This window comes from Phaethon aethereus (assembly GCF_964289735.1).
Source record: "Phaethon aethereus genome assembly, chromosome: 6".
Taxonomy (NCBI): Eukaryota; Metazoa; Chordata; class Aves; order Phaethontiformes; family Phaethontidae; genus Phaethon; species Phaethon aethereus.
In genome coordinates, this window is record NC_138580.1 from 32,364,416 (window position 1) to 32,387,238 (window position 22,823).

At 40.5% G+C, this 22,823-nt stretch overlaps 1 protein-coding gene across 1 annotated transcript; it reads right to left on the minus strand.

Moving 5' to 3' along the window:
• Nucleotides 1-666: 666 nt before the first annotated feature.
• Nucleotides 667-20,395, minus strand: CCDC150 (coiled-coil domain containing 150; the record flags this gene model as incomplete). Its single annotated transcript, XM_082001736.1, is given in 27 exon segments — nt 667-705; nt 707-754; nt 756-778; nt 1,317-1,485; nt 2,414-2,500; nt 2,834-2,995; nt 3,075-3,143; nt 3,836-3,904; nt 4,504-4,630; nt 5,317-5,480; nt 6,111-6,204; nt 6,580-6,749; nt 9,882-9,965; nt 11,746-11,838; nt 12,353-12,421; nt 12,762-12,939; nt 13,128-13,249; nt 13,784-13,891; nt 14,870-14,962; nt 15,806-15,849; nt 16,571-16,700; nt 18,179-18,295; nt 18,534-18,602; nt 19,179-19,357; nt 19,450-19,667; nt 19,945-20,119; nt 20,297-20,395. Coding segments are annotated over 27 exon segments (2,988 nt in total). The 5' UTR covers nt 20,385-20,395.
• Between the last annotated feature and the right edge of the window lie 2,428 nt (nt 20,396-22,823).

Sequence of the window (22,823 nt, forward strand, 5' to 3'; positions counted from 1 at the left end):
CTAATTCTTATGAAGGTAAGATGACGTGTGGTATAACACCACACACCTAATTAATTCCTTATATGCTCCTAAAATAGCCCAAGGCTTATGTTCTCCCATGACCCAGGTATCATCTACATTAGAGGCAGCCAGTCCTGCCAGTTCCTCCCTGTCCCAGTCACGTCAGCATCCAGCCACAGAGGCATGACTCGGTCTTCAGTAATTCACCTGAACCCTCTGCAAACCATTCTGAGATTTGTTTTGATAGCACCTGCCAGGCCTTAGTCTAAGCAGGTAAAAGACAAGCGATAAAAGCAAAGATGTAGCATATCAACAGCATATAGTTGACAGTAATGATTCAGAAAGAACAATTGTTTTGCTATAAAACGTAGTCTTGTTAATATCAGTCTCACAACGCAAAGCACCTGAGTCAAAAAGACAAGGTGAGAGGTATGAGTCAATTCAAATCAGAGTTTACGACTTAAACAAGCCTTCCTAAGTCCCCTATATATGGGTGCCCTGTGAGCACCTTTTATTTGCAAGGCCTTCCCAGTGACACAGACCTATCTAACTATGTCAGATCAAGTAAAGTTCCCAATTCTTCCAGTGCCAGGGTGCTAGCAGGAGATACTCTCCTGCCTACAGCTGATGCTGTCCCTGGGCTGGGAATCACCCAGTCAGGTGAGCTCATTTCCTGCCCAGCTCACGTGGGCCTTCCTGGTGGTTGAGCTGGAGGTGTTGGCTCCTTGACCTGCTGTCCAGGGAGGTGTGAGTGGTGAAGCTCTTCTTGATTTTTCTCCTGGGAAAAGATGCCATGTTTTATGAAGCTGATGACTGGGGAATCTTTGTCATTACTAAAGAAGAGATTAAAGTTTTAGCAGTTTAATACATAAACCTCTCAAAAACTAATTACACAACTATATAAGAACTACCAATTATGGAGAAGGCTGATGAACCTACACAAACAAGGTAAGCATAGCTTTTGAAAAGGTATTTGTAGAAGGTATGGAGGAGGTGAAGGAGAACTGCTGAAGCAGAGGTGAATGCAGATAAGAAAATATACTAGCTCTTAGCTTTCGGACAAGTATTTGGTTAATGAGCATCAACAAGACATGAAGTATGTGCTACAGAACTTTTCTAAGTACAGAAACAGTCCCTTGAAGCCATCTTCTACCTGTAAAAATACTTTCTGCTTAATTATGTCCTTTGGCAAAAGAGGAGGAAACAAACTAAATTAGAAGAGGGGTCTGTTTTCCACCCCTGTGTAAGGAACTACAAAAGAAAGTTTAGGAAACAAAAATCCTGACTGATAACGAGCTGCCAAATACTTCCCTCACCTATTTTCTTTGCTTCTCCCTTTGAAATGAATGTGCTTGCTTTCTTTACGTCCTTTTTGAAGCTGCTCTCTTTGGGGTTCTTTGGCTGGTGGTTCTTCCCAACTTCTAGCTGCAGGCTGTCAAACTTAGATTTGAACCAGCGGTGAGCTGCTTCTAGGCTAGCTGTGATCTAAGGAAGGCAGTGTAATTAGAGCTGGTAAGAGAATAGTTAATGCAGCATACGACTCAAATCTTTCTCCTGTACATAGGGGTACGTACATCTCCATGATGCCCTCTTCCATTGCTGTGAAAAGGATGTATCAGAGAGGCTCTCGCTACAAGGGGGGTCCACGCTCTTAATGGGGTAATGAAGTTAACGCAGGTCTCCAACACAGCGTAAAATACTGAGGCATCGGGAAGAGGGGGGGAAAAGTGGATGCTGAGTACCAGAAACTCCTGAGAAAGATGAGGGAAGACTAACCTTGCCTGAAGAATGCTGTAGAAGTACTCCCTTGCTATTGAGGTCTCTTTCTAATCACAGAACAGCACTTGAACTGACAAGCTGCATGTAAGACCTCAGGCTGAGGCACCTCTATTACTTGTTTAAATTTTATTTTATGCTGGTTAATACCCTATAAAACATCTAAACCGCTAGATTTCCACCCCAACCCACTACAGTAAACCATGCAAACTATAATAATTTGGATCTTGTGGTACAGTAGCGCAAGGGTGAGGTGATGCAAGGACAACTGGGGGGAAAAATGTGCGTTTTTGCATGATGTCACATATAGAGTGACACCAGCATCTCAGGGGGTGCAATTGGACACAACACTTTTGTTTGGTTGGTTAACAGAGATACCCCGAGCCTGACAAAAACAGCCTGTGAGGGACAAAAGCTCTTCTTACCAGCCCCACTATATTGAAGTGATTCACAGAAAAAACTTTGAAATTTTTTTTTTTTAAATATGATAATCACCACTTAGTTGAAAAGGCCAAGGATGCACCTCACTCTTCACTAGAGACCTATATCTGAGATTGAAAGGGTTACTTGGTGAATGTGCTGAAATACCATTGTGTTACTGTCAATGAATTATTATTCTAATGATAAGTAGTCTCACCTGTTCTGACTCTATGCTGTCTTCCTTCAGTTTCTTTTCTGTCCTCTCTTTATATTTCTTCAGATGTTTGACTGTTTTTTCCAGTTTCTAGGTAGAAAAAGAAGTAACATTAATTTCTATACGATTTTTTCATGGCACAAATAAACACAATATAATGGAAGGATTCTCCAATCTTTATTGTAAATAGCTTAGAGTTCAATCATTAAAAAAAATAATCTGTCTCTCTCTAAAGTCAGATATAGAGTGAATGTATGTTAAGTTGTTACTTGGGCTTTCTGGAACAGGCACAGTAAGATTTATAGGAATATCTTTTGACTGAGTTCATAAAGTCTTTCTACCAGCTCTTCTACAACCCCATAGATTTTGCACAAATGCTTCCATGGGTGTCTCATCGCTTTTTTTATGCTGTTATTACTCTACCTGACATTTGTTTTCCAGCTGCTGCCTTCGTCTTCTTTCTGCTTCCAGCTGGGTCTCCAGCTGCCTGTTCTGCACTTGCACTTCATGTTGGTTTTTCAACACCACTTGCATCTTGCTCTGCACACTTTTCACCTCTGACACAAATTTCTGGACGTCCTGTGACTGAAGACAACACAAGAATGAAATTCCAATAACATTTTAGCAGATCAGTCTCTTCAGGAAACTAGTCAAGAAAGCTCACCTGTTCGTAAGTCTTCTTCTGATACTTCTCTTTTATTGCTTCCACTTTCCTCAGTTCAGATTCAGTCTCCTGGAAGTTGTTGAGAGGAGCAAAACTTTAGGAATTTTTTAGGCTCACTGGCTGTTACATGGAAACTACTTCTATGGATGTCTGCACATTGTGTCCTTATTTCTTGCCTTACGAGATTCAAGTTAGGAGAACCCATGTCCCACCTGGGAAAGGGGAACAAACAGGTAGCAGAGCTGCAAAGGAGTATAGATTCTCATTTAGGATCAGGGATCACTTGAACTCTAAGTTCTACAGCTATAAAGGATGGAAAGGGACTAATCGCTACACAAGGAATGTTTGGCTCAATCAATAATTAAATAGACTGTATCCACATAATTATAGAGGACAAATACTATAAAAATCTAATGGGGGGATGGGACTCTATGGCATCGTATTTAATATGGGGGGAGGGACGACAGAAGAAGCCACACAATTACTGCAGCTGCTATTGATCTATTCATCTTCTGTTCAGAATCTGAGTCCAGAGTCAGTTTTAATTTCAAGTCTAGCTCCACTGCAAAGGATCAACAGCAGTCCTACTCGGTGCAGGGAAAAAAGGAGTTCTCAGCTAGGACATCTGTTTTTACTGAAAAATGTGTGCATGCCTTTACCTTTTCTGTGTTAGCTTTATAGGCCAGGCATTGTTTGACTTGAGCTCTTTGGCTTTTTAGCTTTTCCCTGTAACTGGACAAAGACTTTTCCAGCTCTGTTATTTTCTGCCACAGCTCCCTGTTAGCAAGGGAAACTTCAGCCAGTTTGGAGGAGGATTCTTCAAGGGATGTCTTTAGGGGAAAGAGGAAAAAGTGAGTTCACATTAACTCTAAGAATTAGTTCTTTCTATACAACAATTAATATGCAGCACAGCCAATTGATTTGCTGTATCTGAAATACGCTATCGCACCTGGTGGTTTGATGTCTCTTTAATACTCTTCTAACAAAGGGGAAAAAAGTGCATGCTGGGATCTGATTAATACTAAGGTTATGCTGAGCTTTATGATCCAGCTCCCAAGAAACAAAGCAGACTTCCAAACCAGTAATTTATCCCTGGAGATGGCTATGCAACCCCAGATTATCCTTTTCAAGTCACTGGAATGACTGATATGACCGTCAGATCTTATGTACAATGAGGTATATAGTGTTGGGAGATATAGAGCAGTACTTGAAAAAGTTAAAGAGCACAGATATCACTGTGCATGGACACCAAAATGTCTGTCCACCACATGACAAGATTCATGCATACAAGCAATGGACAACTCCATGATGAATGGAAAAGGAGACAAGTATTTGTTGTGAGCTGCTCTTGTTCTGTTGGAAAATTGTAAAGCAGATGTCCTTCTCTGGAAATCATTCAAGGAAATCTTTTAATTCCATCCCTTCTCACCTCAGGAGATTCTTGACAGGGAGCTTTCCTGGAAGCTTCTTGGTCAGTTTGAATCTGCTTCTTCAAAGACCCTAAGTGTTCAGCATACATCTTTTCCTCTGTCTTGGCTTCTTGCATTAGCTGCTCCCTTTAAAAAGAAGAAAGAAATTAAGTTATTCACATTTATATTTAATAGGTGTTATTTTTTAAACACAAGAATAGGAAAGATGATTCCATTCTCAATACTTTTGTCTTGGATATATTCTCTGTACCACTACTGCTCAAAGATGTGTTTTTTAATATTTCATATTCCATTTATTTAAAAGGTTCAAAATAGCTACACAAGGTAAACAGACTTTTTGGAAAAAACAGTTTAGGACAACTTACTTTCCTTCATAAAATTAAATGGCTAAGCCTGTTTAGACAAAGGATAATGAGGAGATTCAGACTGCACCTACACTTAGGTTTCAGCTTTTACTTACTAGTGTTCAGTTTTGTGTGGGGAATTTAAACAGCTATCCTGTGCTCTCCTTGCTATAGCTACTGCAGGCCACTTCAGAGTGAAAGTGGTATCTGCTATCCTCATGGCAAAGTTGTTTGTGGAAGTGCCATAATGACCCTGGGTAAGTAGCTCCTCAGTACAGCAGAGTAGGTCAAAGTGTCATTATGGGAACAAGTGAAAGAGCTCACTTCTGTAGTTCTGCATGAATTTATCATGCTGCTGGCTCCGCATACAGTCAATGCTGATATTCATAGATGAGTAAAGCCATAAAGCTCTTCGTTAGTGCAAAGTAGTATTTCTCCTCAAGCATAGTATCATGGATCTGGTCTTACCTGCAGACCATCAGCTGTTGATGCTCAGTTTCCTTACTTTTCAGCTCATACTGAGTTTGGATCAGCTTGCTCTGCGGGTTATTATTGGCCTGCAGAACTTCTTCCAAACAAAGTAGTTTCTTGTCTGTTCTTCCGCTTTCTAATACCTTACAAAGTGGCTCCACCTGTGCAGTAACAATAAATCAGATTTATACTTACCCAAATGAAAAAGCTTAGACAGGAATATTTTTTTTTTCCTTCCCAGTCAGTATCAACTTGCAGGAAGTAACAGTATGTTCACTAACTGTCTGATTACAAATGTCCTAAGCACAGGCAACTAGATGGGAATCCTTACAATGCCAATCCACTGACTGGCTTAGTCAGAAGGATCAGAACATCTTGTCATATAGCCATGACTTTCTTGGGAAAAAAATGTTCTTTGTCAATAGTGAGTGTGTTTTGGTTGTGCATAATGAGGGGAGATGAAAGTGATTCCTTGGACTCTTTTTCACCTCCATTCTAATAAGAAAAAAAATAAAGGCTATATAAACTTCCAAAATCTCTGTTCATATTATGTATCCATCTGCAGACTGTAAAACCTATAAAGCCAAGGAATTTTTTTAGAGAGGACAGGCTTGTCTCCTGCAACACTTGAGTAACTATTTTCCTGCTCCACAGCCAAAAGTTGATAGAATATTTTTGCCTTGATTCACGTGAAAGTGTCACACCATACTGTATTCAGAAAAAGAAAAGGTACTTTGCTTAACACAAAAAATGCAGTGGTGGCTGTTACTACAGAAAAATGCAGGCTCTACCTGGTTGCTGTGCTGCCTTCCCAAGGCAACCAGTTTGGCTTGGCAACATTCCAATTCTGTTTCCAACCTCTGTATTTTCTGTTGAGTCTGGCTTCTGAAAATGGAAATAGGATTAAAAAAAATGATGCATTAAGTCAATTTGTGCACATCTCCTCTGAAGCGGTGACCATCTCACAGTTTGGATCTCTAACTTAATCAAATTAAGTTTCGCCTGTTACTGAAGCTAAACTTAAATTATTTTTTACCTACTTTCCACAAGACACATGAGACCTGCCAAGCTTGCAGAGTTAGCTACAAGTTCACTTGTACTGTGTTTCAGTGTTGCAGGAAAGGATATGGGAAACTTTTCAAACAAACTTGTCCTTTGGATTATTAGGCAGAACCATGGGGAAGATGCCAGTCCTCAACTGTATCTGTCTTCACCACCGTACTACTGATAGACCACAGAAACAGTATCGGTTTCACTTACTTGTTTCTTCTGAGGTTACTGATTTCAGTGTCTTTGTGTCCCAGTTCAGTTTGTACCACATCCAGAGCTGCTTGCATCTTGTTATGAGAAGCTAACACATGCTCCAACATGGCTGTCACCTTAGTGTTATCAACCTTTGCTGCCTCCAGCTGGTGCTGCAAGTTTGCCATCTGCAGTAAAAGAAATCATTAGGAAAACCAGCAGGAAAAATCAGTCATCTATTAGAGTTTTATTAAAAGATTCTTTTATAAGTAAACTGCATGCTTGCAGCAGTGCAAGAGCATGCAATGTTTCTGAACATAGAAATAGCTCCTTCCAATTACATAAGCTTTGCTCTGCCTCTGGTTTAAGCCCAAGCTGAGTGTGTGGTGGTGTTCTTAGGGCTTTTTGTGGGTGTTTTAACTAACTGATAGTTCCAATGCTTCTGAATTCTTGGCAGCCAGGCTTCAGGAAGTGCCACAGGTGCATGAAGCTGGGCTTTTATTCAAATCTAGGTGTTGATTCTAATGTTGCTTAGCCTAAGTTTTCATCTGCATCTCTTTCAAATAAAAAACACTCAAAGGTTTTAGTCCCTGTTAACTTTCAGCCATTTCTTCATAGTCATCAACTAGCCCATTGAAATTAACCATCATTCTAACTTGCATTTCATGGTCATCACTCACCACATTAAAATCTTCTTTACTAAGCCCAGTAGACCATCCGTTGTCAATGATCTTGGAGGGAGAATGTCTATTATATCCTCCAGTTTTTCTCTCGTTCTTTTTAGCATTTAACAGAATCCTCCAGCTGACTCTGAGATAACCTCCACATTCAGACACAGAGTTTCTTGAACATTCATCTTGTTCAAAATGAACTCAGTGTAAAGTAGAGCAGTGAGTACAAGTACGTATATCAGATTTCATAGTTTCTTCTCTTGAGCCTGCAGCTGACCTAGCATTATGATCAGAAGACTTCTGTTGCCAAGACTTGGCGGGGGAATTTTTTTTCTTTTTGGTGCCATTCCTACCACAAAATCAGTCAGCCCTTGAAGGCAGTGAAGATATGAGTACCAAAACCAGTAACTGAAAAAATACTCTCAAAAATATCTATCCACTGGAGCACAAGTAGATGCTACATCTTATTCCTATGTCTGCATTACTTCAGGAAGATATTTAAGGTCTCTTCTCTGACACTTCCCATGATGCGTTATCCAAAGTCATGTGATTTCCCTCTGTATCTTAGCAGCAGCGAGACACAGTGCTGCCTGGAACTTCATTAGAAGTCTGTGATATCAGCCATTGTCACAGCTCCGCAGAGCCAGCACAGCCCCTAGTTCTGAGCACCCTTCTGGTATACTCCCACTGTGAGACCTTTCTACAGCTAGTTCTCTATATCCACAAACCAATGGAACGGAGTGTTCTAACTTTCCCAAAATCTGAAAGCATTCAGATCATGGATTCCAATCATCAACATAACTGCCTTTGACTATCTGATGGACCATCCTCTATGATGGAGAATAAAGTACAAGAAAAACTTTGATTCATTTTGCTTTCTGGCAACAGAAGGCAAAAATAGGACCTCCTGCTCTCCAGGGAGTGTCCTAAACGTGGTTACATCTTCTGTCTAATTTCTAGATCATGGCATGGAAATTATGGATATGATTGACAGTTTGTCACTTTTGCCTCTTTAGTTTTCCAACTCAAAATGTATTACTAGATTGCTTTGGTATCTGGGAAGCAAGGGGAGTCCGTAAAGAACATTCACTGTTATGAGTTCATTCTTGCCTGTGAACAGAAGTCTCAATGCAGTTACTTGAATTTACAGCTTAGAATAGCAAACTCATGACAGAGCAGAGTCCACTTCACAGTCTTGTACCTACAAGCTTGGTTTCACTGCCCAGGACAACAGACTTCTTCTCTGTACTGTCGTCTGAGTGAACAGACTGAAGCAGAATAACTCTCTACCTCCCAGCAATATAGCTAGACAAGTATTATCTGCAACTATTTGTTCTCTTACTGCGAAATAATAATAAATCCTGAGGACTAACCTTATAATCCTGTAAACTGTGCGTTTTCTAGCCTGAATACATGTGACCAAGTTGCATGAAAAACAGCTCTGTTCAGGTTGAGCTTCCATAGTTCTCACGTTAGTTTTGATAAAATTAAGTTCTGTTTCCAGCTGCAGATTAGAATGCTACAGCTAACACTAAACATATGCTCTGTTTTTCAGAAAAAAGTCTATTGAATCTGATTTCTAATGGCTATGTAAGCATTAGTTAGTCTGACCCTAATACTGAGGGGTAAGAAGTGCTCAAAGTTTTTCACCTGAGTGTATTTTGTCTCTAAGTAATGCACTTGCAAAGCTCACTATCATCTAAACATGAATCTACAGCTCTTCCTCCAGCTTCTGCACTTCAGTCTTAAGAAAAGAGATGTGGCAAAATAGCTCAGCTTTCTTTTAGTGCAGAAATGGAAAAACATAATCTTATTTGGAACACAGAAGCAGAGTGATGTGACAATGTCTCTCAGCCCAGAGCAAATGTTTTCTTTTCCCTGAGTACCATAGTAAGAGAAGTAGCAAGTGAATTGCTTCTAACTTACCCTTCCATAGAAATAATTGCAGATTAAATTCATCTTTTTTAAATCTAAGTATAATGTCTTGGTCACTTCCTTCTGTCACTACCATTAGACCTAGAACAACTGCATAAATGTAGCCTTCTTGCTCTCTAATAATCACTATTCAGCACATTCTGTGCTGTTTTTAAAAGAACCTTAGGAATCTTTGCACCAATTTGTCCCAAATTCTATGACATAGGTCACACTGAAGTAAAAGCATTACTTTCAGCTCCTCGTTTACTGTCTAACTAACTTCTGCTTACAAAACCTTACGTATGGTGTTGATTTTTGCTTATCACCATAGCTTTCCTCCCTCCTTGTTAATTTGTATTTTTTTTATAAAGGTTTCCATGTTTCTAATCTTTCAACCAATTTTCTACCCACACATTTTGTTTTAATGCCCCCTGGTGGTCCTTAGCCATTTACTGTTTTCACACATTAAGCAACTTCATTATCACAAATCCTAAAGATGCTACATCAACAGCATCTTGTCACCCAAAGGCAGTATGAGCAGGATCAAAGATGATTTTGATACAGAACTCTTAATATTTGTGTTTGACACTACACAAATACATTAAGTAGAGAAGATAAATAAGCATTTCCCTCTAAATTAAGTCCTTAAGCGCTAAGGTTAAACAACCTTATCTTAGATCAAAATAAAAATATGAGTTTCCCATTTGAGCTGACAAATAGGATGCTGAAAGGTACCTGAAGTTTTCCTTTGTTACAGGCCAGTTTATTCTTGCTGTCAGTCAGTTCTGCCAGCACCTGTTGTACCTGCTGCTGGGTATACTGAGGAAAAAAGAGCAGACATCACCACTCCATAGGAAAAACAAGGCAAAAAGCAACAAAAAAGGTATTCAGTGTCCTTTTTCTCCCTGAGTATTTTAACCTTCCTCTGTTGCTTCAGGTATAAATTTTCAATAAGGTGAAACAATAAAACAGATTTAAAGAAAAAAATATCCAAATGGCATAAATTCCTCCTAGAGAGCTTACCTCTAGGAAGAACTGCTCAAATTGGCACAACCTTCCACATGGCCACAAGAAGGCCACTAGAAGTAGAGGCAACAGAAATGGAGAGATGAAAAAAGTCTTTGTCAACAGGAACCGAGAAGAAAAATAAACTAGAAGAATGAGAAGGCATGGACAGAATTAAAATAACTTCGTGAAGAATACAAAAAAATTAAAAATCAGGCAACTTTTTAAGGCTCTGAATGCTCTATTGATTCATATTCTTTAACTGATGACTGTCAAAGGAGTTCTGTGTTAAACAGAAAAAAGTTATACATATGCTACAGACTAATTAATGTAGAAATTTAACTTTGATTATCAAATAACAAATACTCAAAAGGCGTTTCAGTTAAAGTCCTAGCATCACAATGCTAAAGAAGAATTATCAGCAGCTAAGTGTTTCTCTAGGATCTCCAATGCATACAACTGGTCATTACATCCAACACTGTAAAAAACAAAACAAACAAAAAAACAACAACCAAACAAAACAATTGTAAAAGCACTGGTAGCACAGTATTACTAAGCTTTTACTTAACTTTTCTAGAACCAGTCAAGTATCCTGATGAAGGTGACTGAGAGTAGTGAGAAATAATGGAATGGGAACAAGTTAAAAACGGGAATGAGGTCCCAAGTGCAAATTTGTCCACAAAGGGCATAAAACTGTTGTTAATACCTTCCCAATGTACACAAGCTGAATAGCTTGTATATCTGTACATATATATGTATACCTGTACTAGAAAATGGAATGGAGTCATAGGATTTTAATGACATACCTAAATGTCCAATACCAAGCTCTGTATAGGCCTCTTAGCTCATCCCACACAGATATCTAAAAAGATGGAGTAACATTTGAGATATCCTTTTGTTTTCATTTTTCCTATTTTTGATTCCTTAATCTGATCAGCCACTCTCCATAAAATGCAGATTACTTCAAAGAGCACCTTGAATCACAATCAGTGATTGTGCCCCTGTAGTCGGCACTGGTGAGGCCACACCTCGAATCCTGTGTTCAGTTTCGGGCCCCTCACTACAAGAAGGACGTTGAGGTGCTTGAGCGTGTCCAAAGAAGGGCAACGAAGCCGGTGAGGGGTCTGGAGCACAAGTCTTATGGGGAGCGGCTGAGGGAACTGGGGTTGTTTAGTCTGGAGAAGAGGAGGCTGAGGGGAGACCTTATCGCTCTCTACAACTACCTGAAAGGGGTTTGTGGTGACAAGGGTGTCAGTTTCTTCTCCCAAGTAACTAGTGATAGGACAAGAGGAAATGGCCTCAAGTTGCGCCAGGGGAGGTTTAGATTGGATATTAGGAAGAATTTCTTCACCGAGAGGGTGGTCAAGCATTGGAACAGGCTGCCCAGGGAGGTGGTGGAGTCGCCATCTCTGGAAGAGTTCAAAAAACATGTAGATGTGGCGCTTCAGGACATGGTTTAGGGGACATGGTGGTACTGGATTAATGGTTGAACTTGATGATCTTGAAGGTCCTTTCCAACCTTAGTGATTCTGTGATTCCTGCTACAGTTACAGATCAGTTGGGTCATCAGTTATCTACTTTATCAGTGACTTACCTGTTCATGTGCCAGTGCAGCCAAGCGATGCAATAGCCTCTTGTTCTCTTCCTCTCGTGTTTTCAAAGTGAATTTCATTGAAATCATTTCTAGCTATGAACAACAAAAACCAGTTCTAATCATACCACTCCAAGATTTCCAGTCACAACATTTGTGATTAGTATCACAAAACCTCAGCACTACATATGAATTAGGTATAGTCTCTCCTGTTTCAGAGAGCCCTTCCACAACAGTGAAAGAAACTCTACCAACCATGCTGACTTCTGTCATAACACTAAGGAATTTCTCATTTATGCCACAAACGCTGCCTTTCCTTTTCCAGGCTATGCATATGCAAGGAAGCTGAAAATTATTTATCATTTGCCACAACAGCATAAAAAACTTATTACTACAAATAGGGCCTTGTGTAGGTAGCAGTAGGGTTGCTGCTCCAAAGGACACATCTATATAGACATGAAAAAAACCAAACAGAAAAGTGAACAATATGACTATGGTAAATATCACTCTATTTAGAAATAATTTAATTGAGAGAGTAAGCAAAATGAAAGGAAAACTCAGAGAAAGACAACACTGAATTTAAAGAACAGCCATATATATTGCAAGATACCTCATTCTCTGTTTTTTCCACTTCCAATTTATTCCTTTCCTGTATTATTTCATTTGCTGTCGTCCTTATCTGTTAAAAGAAATGTGAAATCATTGTCACCTGAAAATGTCCAGATTCACAGAAATACTATGCATCTCCAGAACAGGTGATCTGAAGGTTGCAAGTCAACACCAAAGTTCAGAAATAGCATCTGCAGAGCTGCCCTGTTCTCTCTTTTTATGCTCCAGAGAAGAGATATTACAGGTCAAACTATAAGCATAGTTGGAAAGGGGAGAGTGTGTCACGCTTGCCACTGCAATAGCAAAAAGTAACCGTCTGGAAAGCAAAACTGGTCTGTTAATAACTCTAGCAATGTGGGTCCTAAAGCAGCCTTCAAGAATATAGCTTTAAAACAGTAAGTGTTCTGTACCTCCTCTTGAAGATCTTCCTTTTCCACCAGCAGAGATCCTTTCTCTTGCAAAGCTGTCTCAAGTTCACCTTGCAGTCTAGCAACAGTACATTCCAAAAGCTGTTTCTGTGTGTTTGCTGCCTCCTCAGCAAGGCTTGCTTTCTGCCTGTATTTGCCATGCTCTGTATGCAAGGCCTCCCTAAAGAAAGACAAAATAGCCAAGCTGGAGTTCTACGCACAACAGAAGGACAGATGATGGCCCCCACATTAAATACCAAACTGGCCCTTCTGTGTTAATAAGTAGCAAGTGCTAGAGAAGCAGAACACAAGGTGGTGAGAATGCAATGGAGGAAGGGAAGACAGGCTGCAGACAAGGAAACTCCTCACAGCGCGCTCTGAAGCTGAGCCCTCTCATGCTGCACACTATGTAGCTCTCTGAGAACGTCGGCATGGGCAGCATTCAGAAGCAAGTCTTGCTCTTGCAGCTTACGAGTCTTTTCTTGTTCTGCCTAAAGGGGAAAAAATTACCCAGGCAATAACACTGATCTTAGAATGATGAGGGATGAGTAATTAATTTACAAAGCTGTTAATCTGTCATTGAACTCCTGCATCATCCCTATAGTTCTGCATGTTGTGATGTGCTGCTTGAATAGAGTGTAAAAGCTGAGTTCACCTTACCTTCTTTTATATTTAATCTCAGATCTTTATTACTTATGCTCAGCTTCTGCATTTACTGTACTTGCAATGCCCAATAATCCCCACGTTCCTCTTTCTCAGTGGTTGTTACAGGATGTTTCTATAAACAGTATTATCATATTTACACTCTTTCCCCATAAGATGACTTTTTTTTCTGTATTGAAAATAAATCTTTGCCAAAGAACAACACTAACACTTCTTTATAGAACACACCTTTATAGAACTTTCATTGTTACATGTAATGTACTTTACTGTACTCCCACAGATTATCAGTATTAGGAATTAGTCTGTTGTATAATGTCTGAGCTGCAGACAACTTTCTTGGACTGTAAAAGTAGGCTACATACCTTAAGCATAGTTTGATGATCTGAAATTAGTTTAGCATTCTCCATGGCAACACTTTGGAGTGTGGTGCTGAGCTCTGAGCATTGTTGGCTTAAGTGGTCATTAAGAACCTGGTTAGATAGAAGGCAGAGGATGACAAACATGTTTTCAGGGTCTTGGTTTGGGTTTTTTTTTTCTGCACAGTAGGCTGTCAGAAACTTAAAAAAAAAAACAACCTCTTGCAGATGTGGAATAATCTATTTTAGGTAGAAAATTTCAAAAAAATTTGTTCAGGTAGTCCCAATTTATGGTAGACTTATTCCAAGGTGTTAAAAGTTTACAGTAATGGGAAAAAAGAGAATTTTTACCAATCAAGCATAATCACTTATTAGTTTTGAAGTCTCCAAAAAAGTAGTATTTCTAAGGCAAAGAAGGCAAAAAGTGAAAACAGACCCCTAATTTCATAGTTTAATTACTGTAGATAACCAAAGAAAAATGGAACTTTCCTGTGAAAGACATATCCAAATCCCATTACCAGTGAACACCGTGAAACAAACACATATCTGTTGGCGGGGGGGACTAGGAAAATGTTTTCTAGAATATGTTCTAAAAAAAGGGAAAGTAGAGTAAATAAAATTTTTTAGAATGTACTGAGGTCAACCTTTTGTCCCAAAAGGCAAAGGAAACTTGAGCCGAGCAGGTGCTCCATACTTGACTCGTTAATAGAAACATATTGAGGTCGAATCTGAAGGTGCAAAGCCATATAAATGTACTACTTCAAGGGTAGATAGAAGAGGGAGCAGCAGTAGTTCTGTATGTCCTGGCCCCTGAAGAAGACACTTTCAAAAAAGCTGATGCAAAATAAATATTAGGAAGAAAACTTTTCAGCCTTAAGGCTGGGAAATCTGGAATGGTTACATAGGCTAGTGATCAAATTCCTTCACTGGAAGTTGTTCATTAGCCTGCATTACCTGAGGGCACTAAACTTGGTCTTCTGACCTGCATTTAAGGCTTCCCAGCAAATCTAAAATCATTTCTCACTATAATCACTTGTTTTGTTATACTTTATTTCCATTTTAGAAACAAGAAAGAGTTGCTATTTTCATTACCTGTACTTTCTCTGCTGTTTCTCGCAGGGCAGTCATTTTGGACTGAAGTTGCAGGTTCTCTTTGCATTTTTTGCTGAAGGACAGTTGTGCAATCTAAGGGGCAATAAAACAGAACATCCACTGAGAAAAAATGTAAACGTAATTTAGCTAGGGACTTTACAAATATTGAGTCTTCATTTCATACTTGCCTATTTCCTTTAAGCTGTTGTCATATGGCTATGTGCTCTTGCAAGCATCAGACATGGCTCCTATAATACATGCCTCATTCTAAAATATACCTTGAAATAATAACCAAAGTGCTATTTGCTCTAACTTAGCTTTGGAAGTGGAGGGTGACTTTATATCCTTCTGAGTTCAAACTTATTAGTCTCTACTATAATTAATCTCCATACTTCTGAACTTAAAAGATCTCCCTGCCAGAAGTGGTACAGTTCACAACTGAAGGAATCCTTTGCTAGCACTGTGAGACCCCACATCCAAAGCTGAACTTTTACTTCATCTTCACTGAAACGCACTCTTTCAGAAAAGACTTCAGAGAGCACACACAGTCCCTACACAGGCAATAAGCCTATTTTAGTATCCAGTTGATGAAGACTTTGGCTTTTCCGTAGTATCAGTCACCAATCCATCTATTTGTCTCCTTTGTATGCAATACTTGTGCTACCACAACTGTGTTTCCTGGTCAGTTCTAGCTTTCCAAGGAGGGCATGGCTATCAGTGTTTTGATATTTCAGTAGAATATGAAAGTTAATCTTTCAAAAAATAAGTAGGGCAACCCTAAAATAAGACATTCAATGGTTAGTAGCCTTGGTCACATGTGGCTTTTGCCCACATAAAAATTCTGCCTCTGAAGTGTGGTACACGTAAAATGCCCCATATATGCTGTTCTGATATTTATTTAGCTATTTTCCTCACCAACACTTGTTTACAACTTACTTTTGCTTTTTCATCAAGCTGGGAAATGATACAGTTCCTGGAGTCTAAAAATAGAAAAGAATGTCAGGACATTCTTTGTTATCTGTTTGGTAATTTTAAACGGTGACATTTTGATTTAATGCTTCCGTTTAGCTAAGTTACTGAATATGCCAAAAGCAGGTAAGACTTCTACAAATGTGGTGTTCTTTAACACTTTTCTTGATAACTTCAATATTTCAGCAAAATTACTTTAAAAAATTGATTCCATAAATTGTTAGGAACACTTACCTTTTAATTTGGACAATATGGAGCTTCCCCTAACCTGGGGGAACAGAATGGGAATCTAAATGAGATGAACTAGAGGCTTATCCAAGATGCTTGTCCTGATACTGATGATTACTAGGGCACGTTTTTTTAATCAGCTGTAAAAGACTCAATAGCAATGGGCTACTTGCACATCAGTTCAGGAATCATGCATTAATGGTTACTTGCTAGATGAAGTCTCCACTGAGAAGAATTTATGCTCATGGAATCTTTTCATACTGTTGTTGTGTATTCATTACCCTGATTACCACTGTTATCAGTTTCCTCTAGGTAAGAAGAGGCTTTAGAAACATCACATGCAAACTAAAGGCCTTTAATATTTCATCACCTCTTAAGATGTCCTCCATTCCTCTTAACTGATAGAGCTGCCACAGGTCTGGAGGACCTCAGTGCTTCTTTCCTCTCACTGTGGAAGCAATGAGAGAAGGGCTAAAACCATATGACAAGAACACACTGTCATACCCAGCTCAGCTTTCAGTTGTGTGCACTGTTGCTTCAGCTGAGCAGTTCTTTCCTGCTCCTCTTGCAGCCTCACTTGGGCTAGCTGGACATCTTTACGCAACTCTTGGCAGTCCTGCCGTAATATCTGCACCTGCAATGATATCACAGATTATTCTTTAAGATTCAGAATTCAGTCAGGTAAAGCTAAGCAAACTTCAGAGCCTGAAAAGTTCTGGAAAACCATCTAACTGGAAAAGATATAGCCTGATCAGTTGCCTCTCTTTCTGCTTGTCCTAATCTTCTGCAGAAGACCTTTATGGCAAGCAACTCAATTTCTATATGTAACCCAGTGTATGTGTGTTTATAATCATTTTTATATAACAGGCAGAATCTAATAAATTTGAACAATTAAAAGATCAAGCTATAAAAGATGAAGGTGAAATAACAACACTCAAGGCACTTTAACAAGTCTGCCTCATGCCCTTTTGTGAGGAATTTTTTTTTGTTTTAACACTAACTAATAAATATACCACAGTCAACTATACCCATCAGAAAGTGATAGATGAATTAAACTAAGCCTTTGCTTCTCACATGATGTGTAATTCATAAAGTTCAATAATGTATCCAACATTTTTCCACTTCTGCTGTAGAAGAACACAAAGATGATAAAAGCCACATAGGAAAAAAAAATACAGTAATATGTTTCAGGAACAAAGAGACCTTGATGATCATCAAAAAATTGAAAAAACCCCACCCTTAGTTATTTAAGTTTTGGTACTTTGCTATTCGCTTTGTTTTATCTGTACTAAACTGTTGCTATGAATTCAGAAGTGTTAGAGTGACTGCATGTGGCAAATGTGTGCGTATGCAGGCAGAAAACGGGACTGGTTTTGTTATATGAATTACGTGTAAGCCAGTTCATTTCTACCATGAACTATGGCCCCTCCTCATACTCCAAAATAGCTAGGTAATGCAAATACAGCTGAGAGCAAAAATCTAGCTTTGTCATCATGGCAATTAATGAGGAAAACCTTCTTACTCCCAGAATGTTTAAGATCTCAACAGAGTATTTTTCAGAAATTGCATTTTCTTAAAGAAGGTTTATCAGTACCTCATTATAAAGAGGCTTGTTTAACCTGGTGAAGAAGAGGTTAAGGCAGGATCCAGTTGTGGCCCACAAATCTGAGACGTAGTTACAAAGATTATGAAGTCAAACTTTTTTCAGTTGCGTGGAATGATTTAATAAGGGGCAATGGTCCCAGATTTAAGCTTGAAACATTCAGATCAGATGGCTGGGGGGCGGAATCCTAACTGGAACAATACTGCAGCACTATTAAAAAATCCCAACAAACCAAACAACAAAAATCCCAAAACCTAAAGCAGCCATGGAATCACAGTCCTTGAACTCTGCTAGAGTTCACACACCACTGCCCCAATCCAGTGTTTGTGATACTTCTACTTTGAGCAGGAAGTTTGTCTACATCATGTCTTCTGATCAGCGTTTGTACAAGGTGTTGTAATTATAAAGTGTTTTTAACTGGTTCCTAGGAATGACATCCAAGTTCTTGCTCTTCCTCCCAGATGAGAAAATGAAAACAGATACAAAAAAAGACTGAAAGTTTCTCAAACCTGCTTTCGTTCTGCTTCTACTGTTGTTTCAATGTCCTGTACATGACACATCACAGTTGCTTGGGATTCCTCCAAAGACTCCCTCAGTCTGATCTCCTGGGACAGCTGTTCTTTTAGCTAGAAAAAATAAACAATTTCTGACGCAGGTCTAATTAAGCAGATTGGACAAACACTTCAAGCTCATATATGAAAGACATTCTGTCTGGGTATTTAATCATAAGCATGGCTGGCAGATTTCTTTGGGTTGTGCACATTCCAAAATTGCACCAGAATATTATTGAAGGATCTTCTTCAAATCTTTAAATAATATTTGGCAAGTTCAGCCTCCTACTAAGCTCTTTGCTCTTGTACTTACCTCCTGAAGTCTAAAGTTAATTTTCTGTTTTGTGTTCCTCAGTTCCTCTGCTGCAATCATTACATCCATCTAAAGATGGAAGGAACAGATATTTTTATCCTCACATGTTCATAATTATTGCAAAAGCAATAGGTATTATAAAAAGCAACAGTCACACAAATACCTAGAACTTTATTTCTATCTCCAGTCTGATGATTTCTGTTCTGAAGCACTGAACATGAGTGCAAGCACTAAGAAGCCATGCATTCTTTAACACAATTAAGGAGATTGAGTGACATACTCCATTGAAGTTCTCTTCAAGGAAGATAGTAATATTTGTAAGACAAATACCAGAGAAATGTAAGTTCCTAGAAAAACAGAAAAGCTATTGAGAACTCTACACATGAAATAAACTTAAGTCACGAAGATGACAGAATTACAAATTTCAACTATTTTTATTCTTTATTTGCTATGTAATGTTTTTTTAATTGATGGAAGCACAGATTCCCATTATCAAAAGTGTTTGCCCTTACTGCCAACAATATATCATAAACTCCTTTATCTGGCTGAGTATACTTTCTGTTTAACTATGTCAGAGATGAACATAGTTATGTAATTAACAAGTTTGTTTCATACCTGAAACTATAAGATCATAAGCTTTTGTACCTTGGATGCAGTTGTAATCTCCAGAGCAGTACTCAGCCTCTGAACTTCTTCTTTTGCCTTTTCTTCAGCCTCTTTCATATCACTTAAGTGTTGGCGCAACTTCATTGCTTCTTCCTGTACAATCTTCATTTCTTGCAAATGCTCCTTGTGGGTTGCATTCAGACGCTGCTCCAACTGGGCTGCCACAAGGAAAAGGCAAAAAATTTTCACTGGCAGAAAAAGCATATGGAGGGACAATAAGAACAAGGTGGTAAAAAAACTTTTTTACTACCTGCATGCTTTGGATTCAGCTCCTTTTCTGTCTGCAGTCGGAATATGTTTAATTTCAGTGTCTGTACAACACTCTCTAACCGACACATTCGATTCACCAGTGTTTCACAGTTTTTCCACAGTGTATTTTCTCCCACAAATGCCACCCTGGCCTGCACAGGGCTAATGGCTGGCTGATTAGCACGTGTTTCTGAGGTCTTTGAGTGGAAATGCTCGAGGCTGAAAAGGAGAAAAGACTGACCTACTCTGTGTATGCATACCTACCTGGCAGTGCATGTATGCATTACAGAGGCAAGTAGGTTAGAAACCAAGTTTCATGGAGCTGGAAGGTTTCCTATGAACCGAGGCTGCGGTAGCCAATTCCCGCTAACTCTGCCACTACCAGCTCCCCTACTGAGAACAGCAAAGCATGGCAAACGTGTGCAAAGGTGAACAAGATGAAGAAAAGCATGAGCTCTCTCATAACGAAAAAAGCTTACCCTTGCTTTCTCCCTACCTCTGCCTGTCGACACCAAGCACCTCCAGGTCTCGCGCCAGGGCGCTGGTTTGCTCTTCCACCACCCTCATCCTCAGCTGGAGCACCATGAAGGCCTCGGGCGCGGTCGCCCTGACGCTCGTGGGCATGATGGTGGGCCTGGCCATTGCCGCGCCGGCGGTCGCCCGCTCCCGCCCTGCGGGGACCCGCACTAGCCACGGCTGAGGCACCAGCCACGGCTGAGGCGCCCCCCACACAGCAGGCGCCCCGCCCCCGGCCCGACGAGCCTCCTCACCCCCGCCACACCACCAACCGCCACCCGCCGTGGCCGAGCCAGCCCACCGCCATGACACTCCGTCTCCTTCAAACCCACCCGCTCCCCGCGCCACCGATCCCGCATGCGCGCCGAGATCTGCGGCGGCTGCCGTCCAGAACCTGGGACAAGGCATGCGGACGCGCATGCGCGACAGGCTGGGCGCTACAGCATGCTGGGAGTTGTAGTCCCCACTTTCCGCGGGACGACGGTTTTAGCGAAGTGCGTGAGGTGACGGTGCCTGTGACGGGTGTGTGCCCCGGGGTCCGGCCTCACCCTCCGGTGTCGGCGTGCGCCTGAGCCGCCGCTGCCGGTGAGTGGGGTCCTGGGATTTGTACAGGAGATTCTGCTTCTCCTCTCCTCTCCTCTCTTCCGTCCTTCCGCTGCGCTGCGCGGCTCACGCCTTGCCTCACACCTCTGCGGCACTGGCAGCCGCCGGCGCGCCGGGTCCCCCATCACGCACGGACCGGCCGCGGGACCCTCGCCTGCCCCGCCGCTCTCACGCCCTCTCCCCTTCACGCCGCGGCCCCAGGCGGCAAGGGTGCTGCCCGCGGGCCTCAGGGCGGTACGTCTCGCCCCCTGGCCGGGCCCTGAGGAGAGGCCGGGGTGGAGCGGGGAGCCTCTTTGGCCCCGGGCCTCAGGCCTCAAGCGGGGCGCGCGCCCTTTTCAGAGAGCGGCACAGGCTGAGGTGCACGGCGGCTGTAATGTAAATGCTTGTGAAGCACTTCAGTGCTTCGTCGTCTGATGGCTGGATAGCTCTTCACCGTGTTTTACAACAAAGCACTGAGGTATTTTAAGATTTGAAAGTTTAAAATCAGTTTGCAGGGTATGTAGACTCAAACCTCTGCAGGGAGGATGCTCTGCAGGAGCACACTAACCTGTAGGCTAATAGTTATTTTTATACATGATCAATTCACTGTGTATCAAATGACATGTTCACTTTGGGCTCTAAGCAAGCATAGCGTTTTATACTTAAAGGGCATGCATTCGTTTAATACAGATCAGCAACCTGGCTGAGTTATGCTCTCTCCACTGTGTATCTGGGGTGTCAGTCTTTTAAAAATATACCACTTTGGTCTACTGAGTTTCATTTTTATACAGAGAGGGGAACTGGCTTTGTACCCTCCCAGTTAGAACAAACAGTTACGTTACTGGAAGTGTGGTGTCTGAACCAGGTGTCAGATAACAGTGCTGTGACCATTAAGCATTAGATATTCTGGGAATTCAAGCAAAGGTATTGAAGATACCCATACTAGAGATTTAGAATCTCCTCTTCACTCTTGGCAGCTCGTCTGACTTCTGAGGGGCATCTGTGTATGACTTAACTCATCCCATGCATTGAACAGGGAACATGAGCACCTAATTCCCAGCTGAGGCAGCAGAACACCTAGGATCAAACATCACAGCGCACAGTGTGGCAATACCTTTCGGCGATGTATCACTTGGGCTCAGCTTTGCCTGAAGTTTCTAATACGTTGAGGTAATTAATGTTTGGGGTGAGCTGGATTGTAGGGCATATTGAGATCCTGTTATTTAATATATATCTGGAATTGAAAAGTAGATCTTTTAAAAATATGAGATCTATTTGTAGATGGCAGCAGGGAGGAACTATATTTATTGGAACATCTAAACATGGTGACTATGCATTTTATAATTTGTGTAACTGCAGCTGGTGGCTATCAGCTGAAAATTTTGCATTCTGTTGATGAATATAATGGTTTTGATTTAAGGATCTTTTGGCATGACTGTTCTGTTTTGGAGGAGGAGTTGCAGCTTTTCTGAGCAGAGAGTGACACTGCAGACAGGCCAACACTGCATTTGATCAGTAATATGTATGTAATAAAAAGGTCCTCAGCTGATGTAAAGCTGTCATTGCTCCACTTGAGAATCTGCTCCAGGAAGCCTTTGCTGGGGGGTTGCTGCCAGGAGGCTTGTGAAGAAACGTGGGATGTGAGAGAATATAAAGATCACTAGGGAAAAAGGAGATTAAAAATGATAAATTAAGTAACTCAAGCTTCTTACCTAACAAAGAGATGCATAAATAACACTGAGTATTAGAAGTAACATTGGTTTTATTGTATAGTTTCTTGGTAACTACTGACATTGTTACTTAGGCTGTTCCTTAATCCAAGGATATTGACACAATGGCAATGCCTAGTTTATAGGTAGAATAGTATGTATAGGAAGTGAGAACATAAACCAGCATCTGATATGTAGGCCAAATGGAAACTATATTTCAGAGATCCTTTCATGAGGTAGGGTAACAATATTTGACAGATAGTTAATTCTGAAGGCACTGTATAAATTTTGAAATAAATAGATCAAACATTATTCTTAATTTAGAATGCACTAAAAGAACTGATTGATCTGAGCTTTTTATTCACATTCTTTACTTTCAGAAGTTGGTGTATAAGTCAATGAGAGTAACTGCATATAAAAAATGTAGGAGTAAAACGTATACGTCAAACTGTCTGTAGCATGTTTTCCATGGGAAACTTTTAAGACGACGATTGTGATCAAAGAACTTAGTGTTGAAAGCTGAAGTTAAACAATTTGATGTCCTTTTCTGCTCCAAATATCCTGCCCA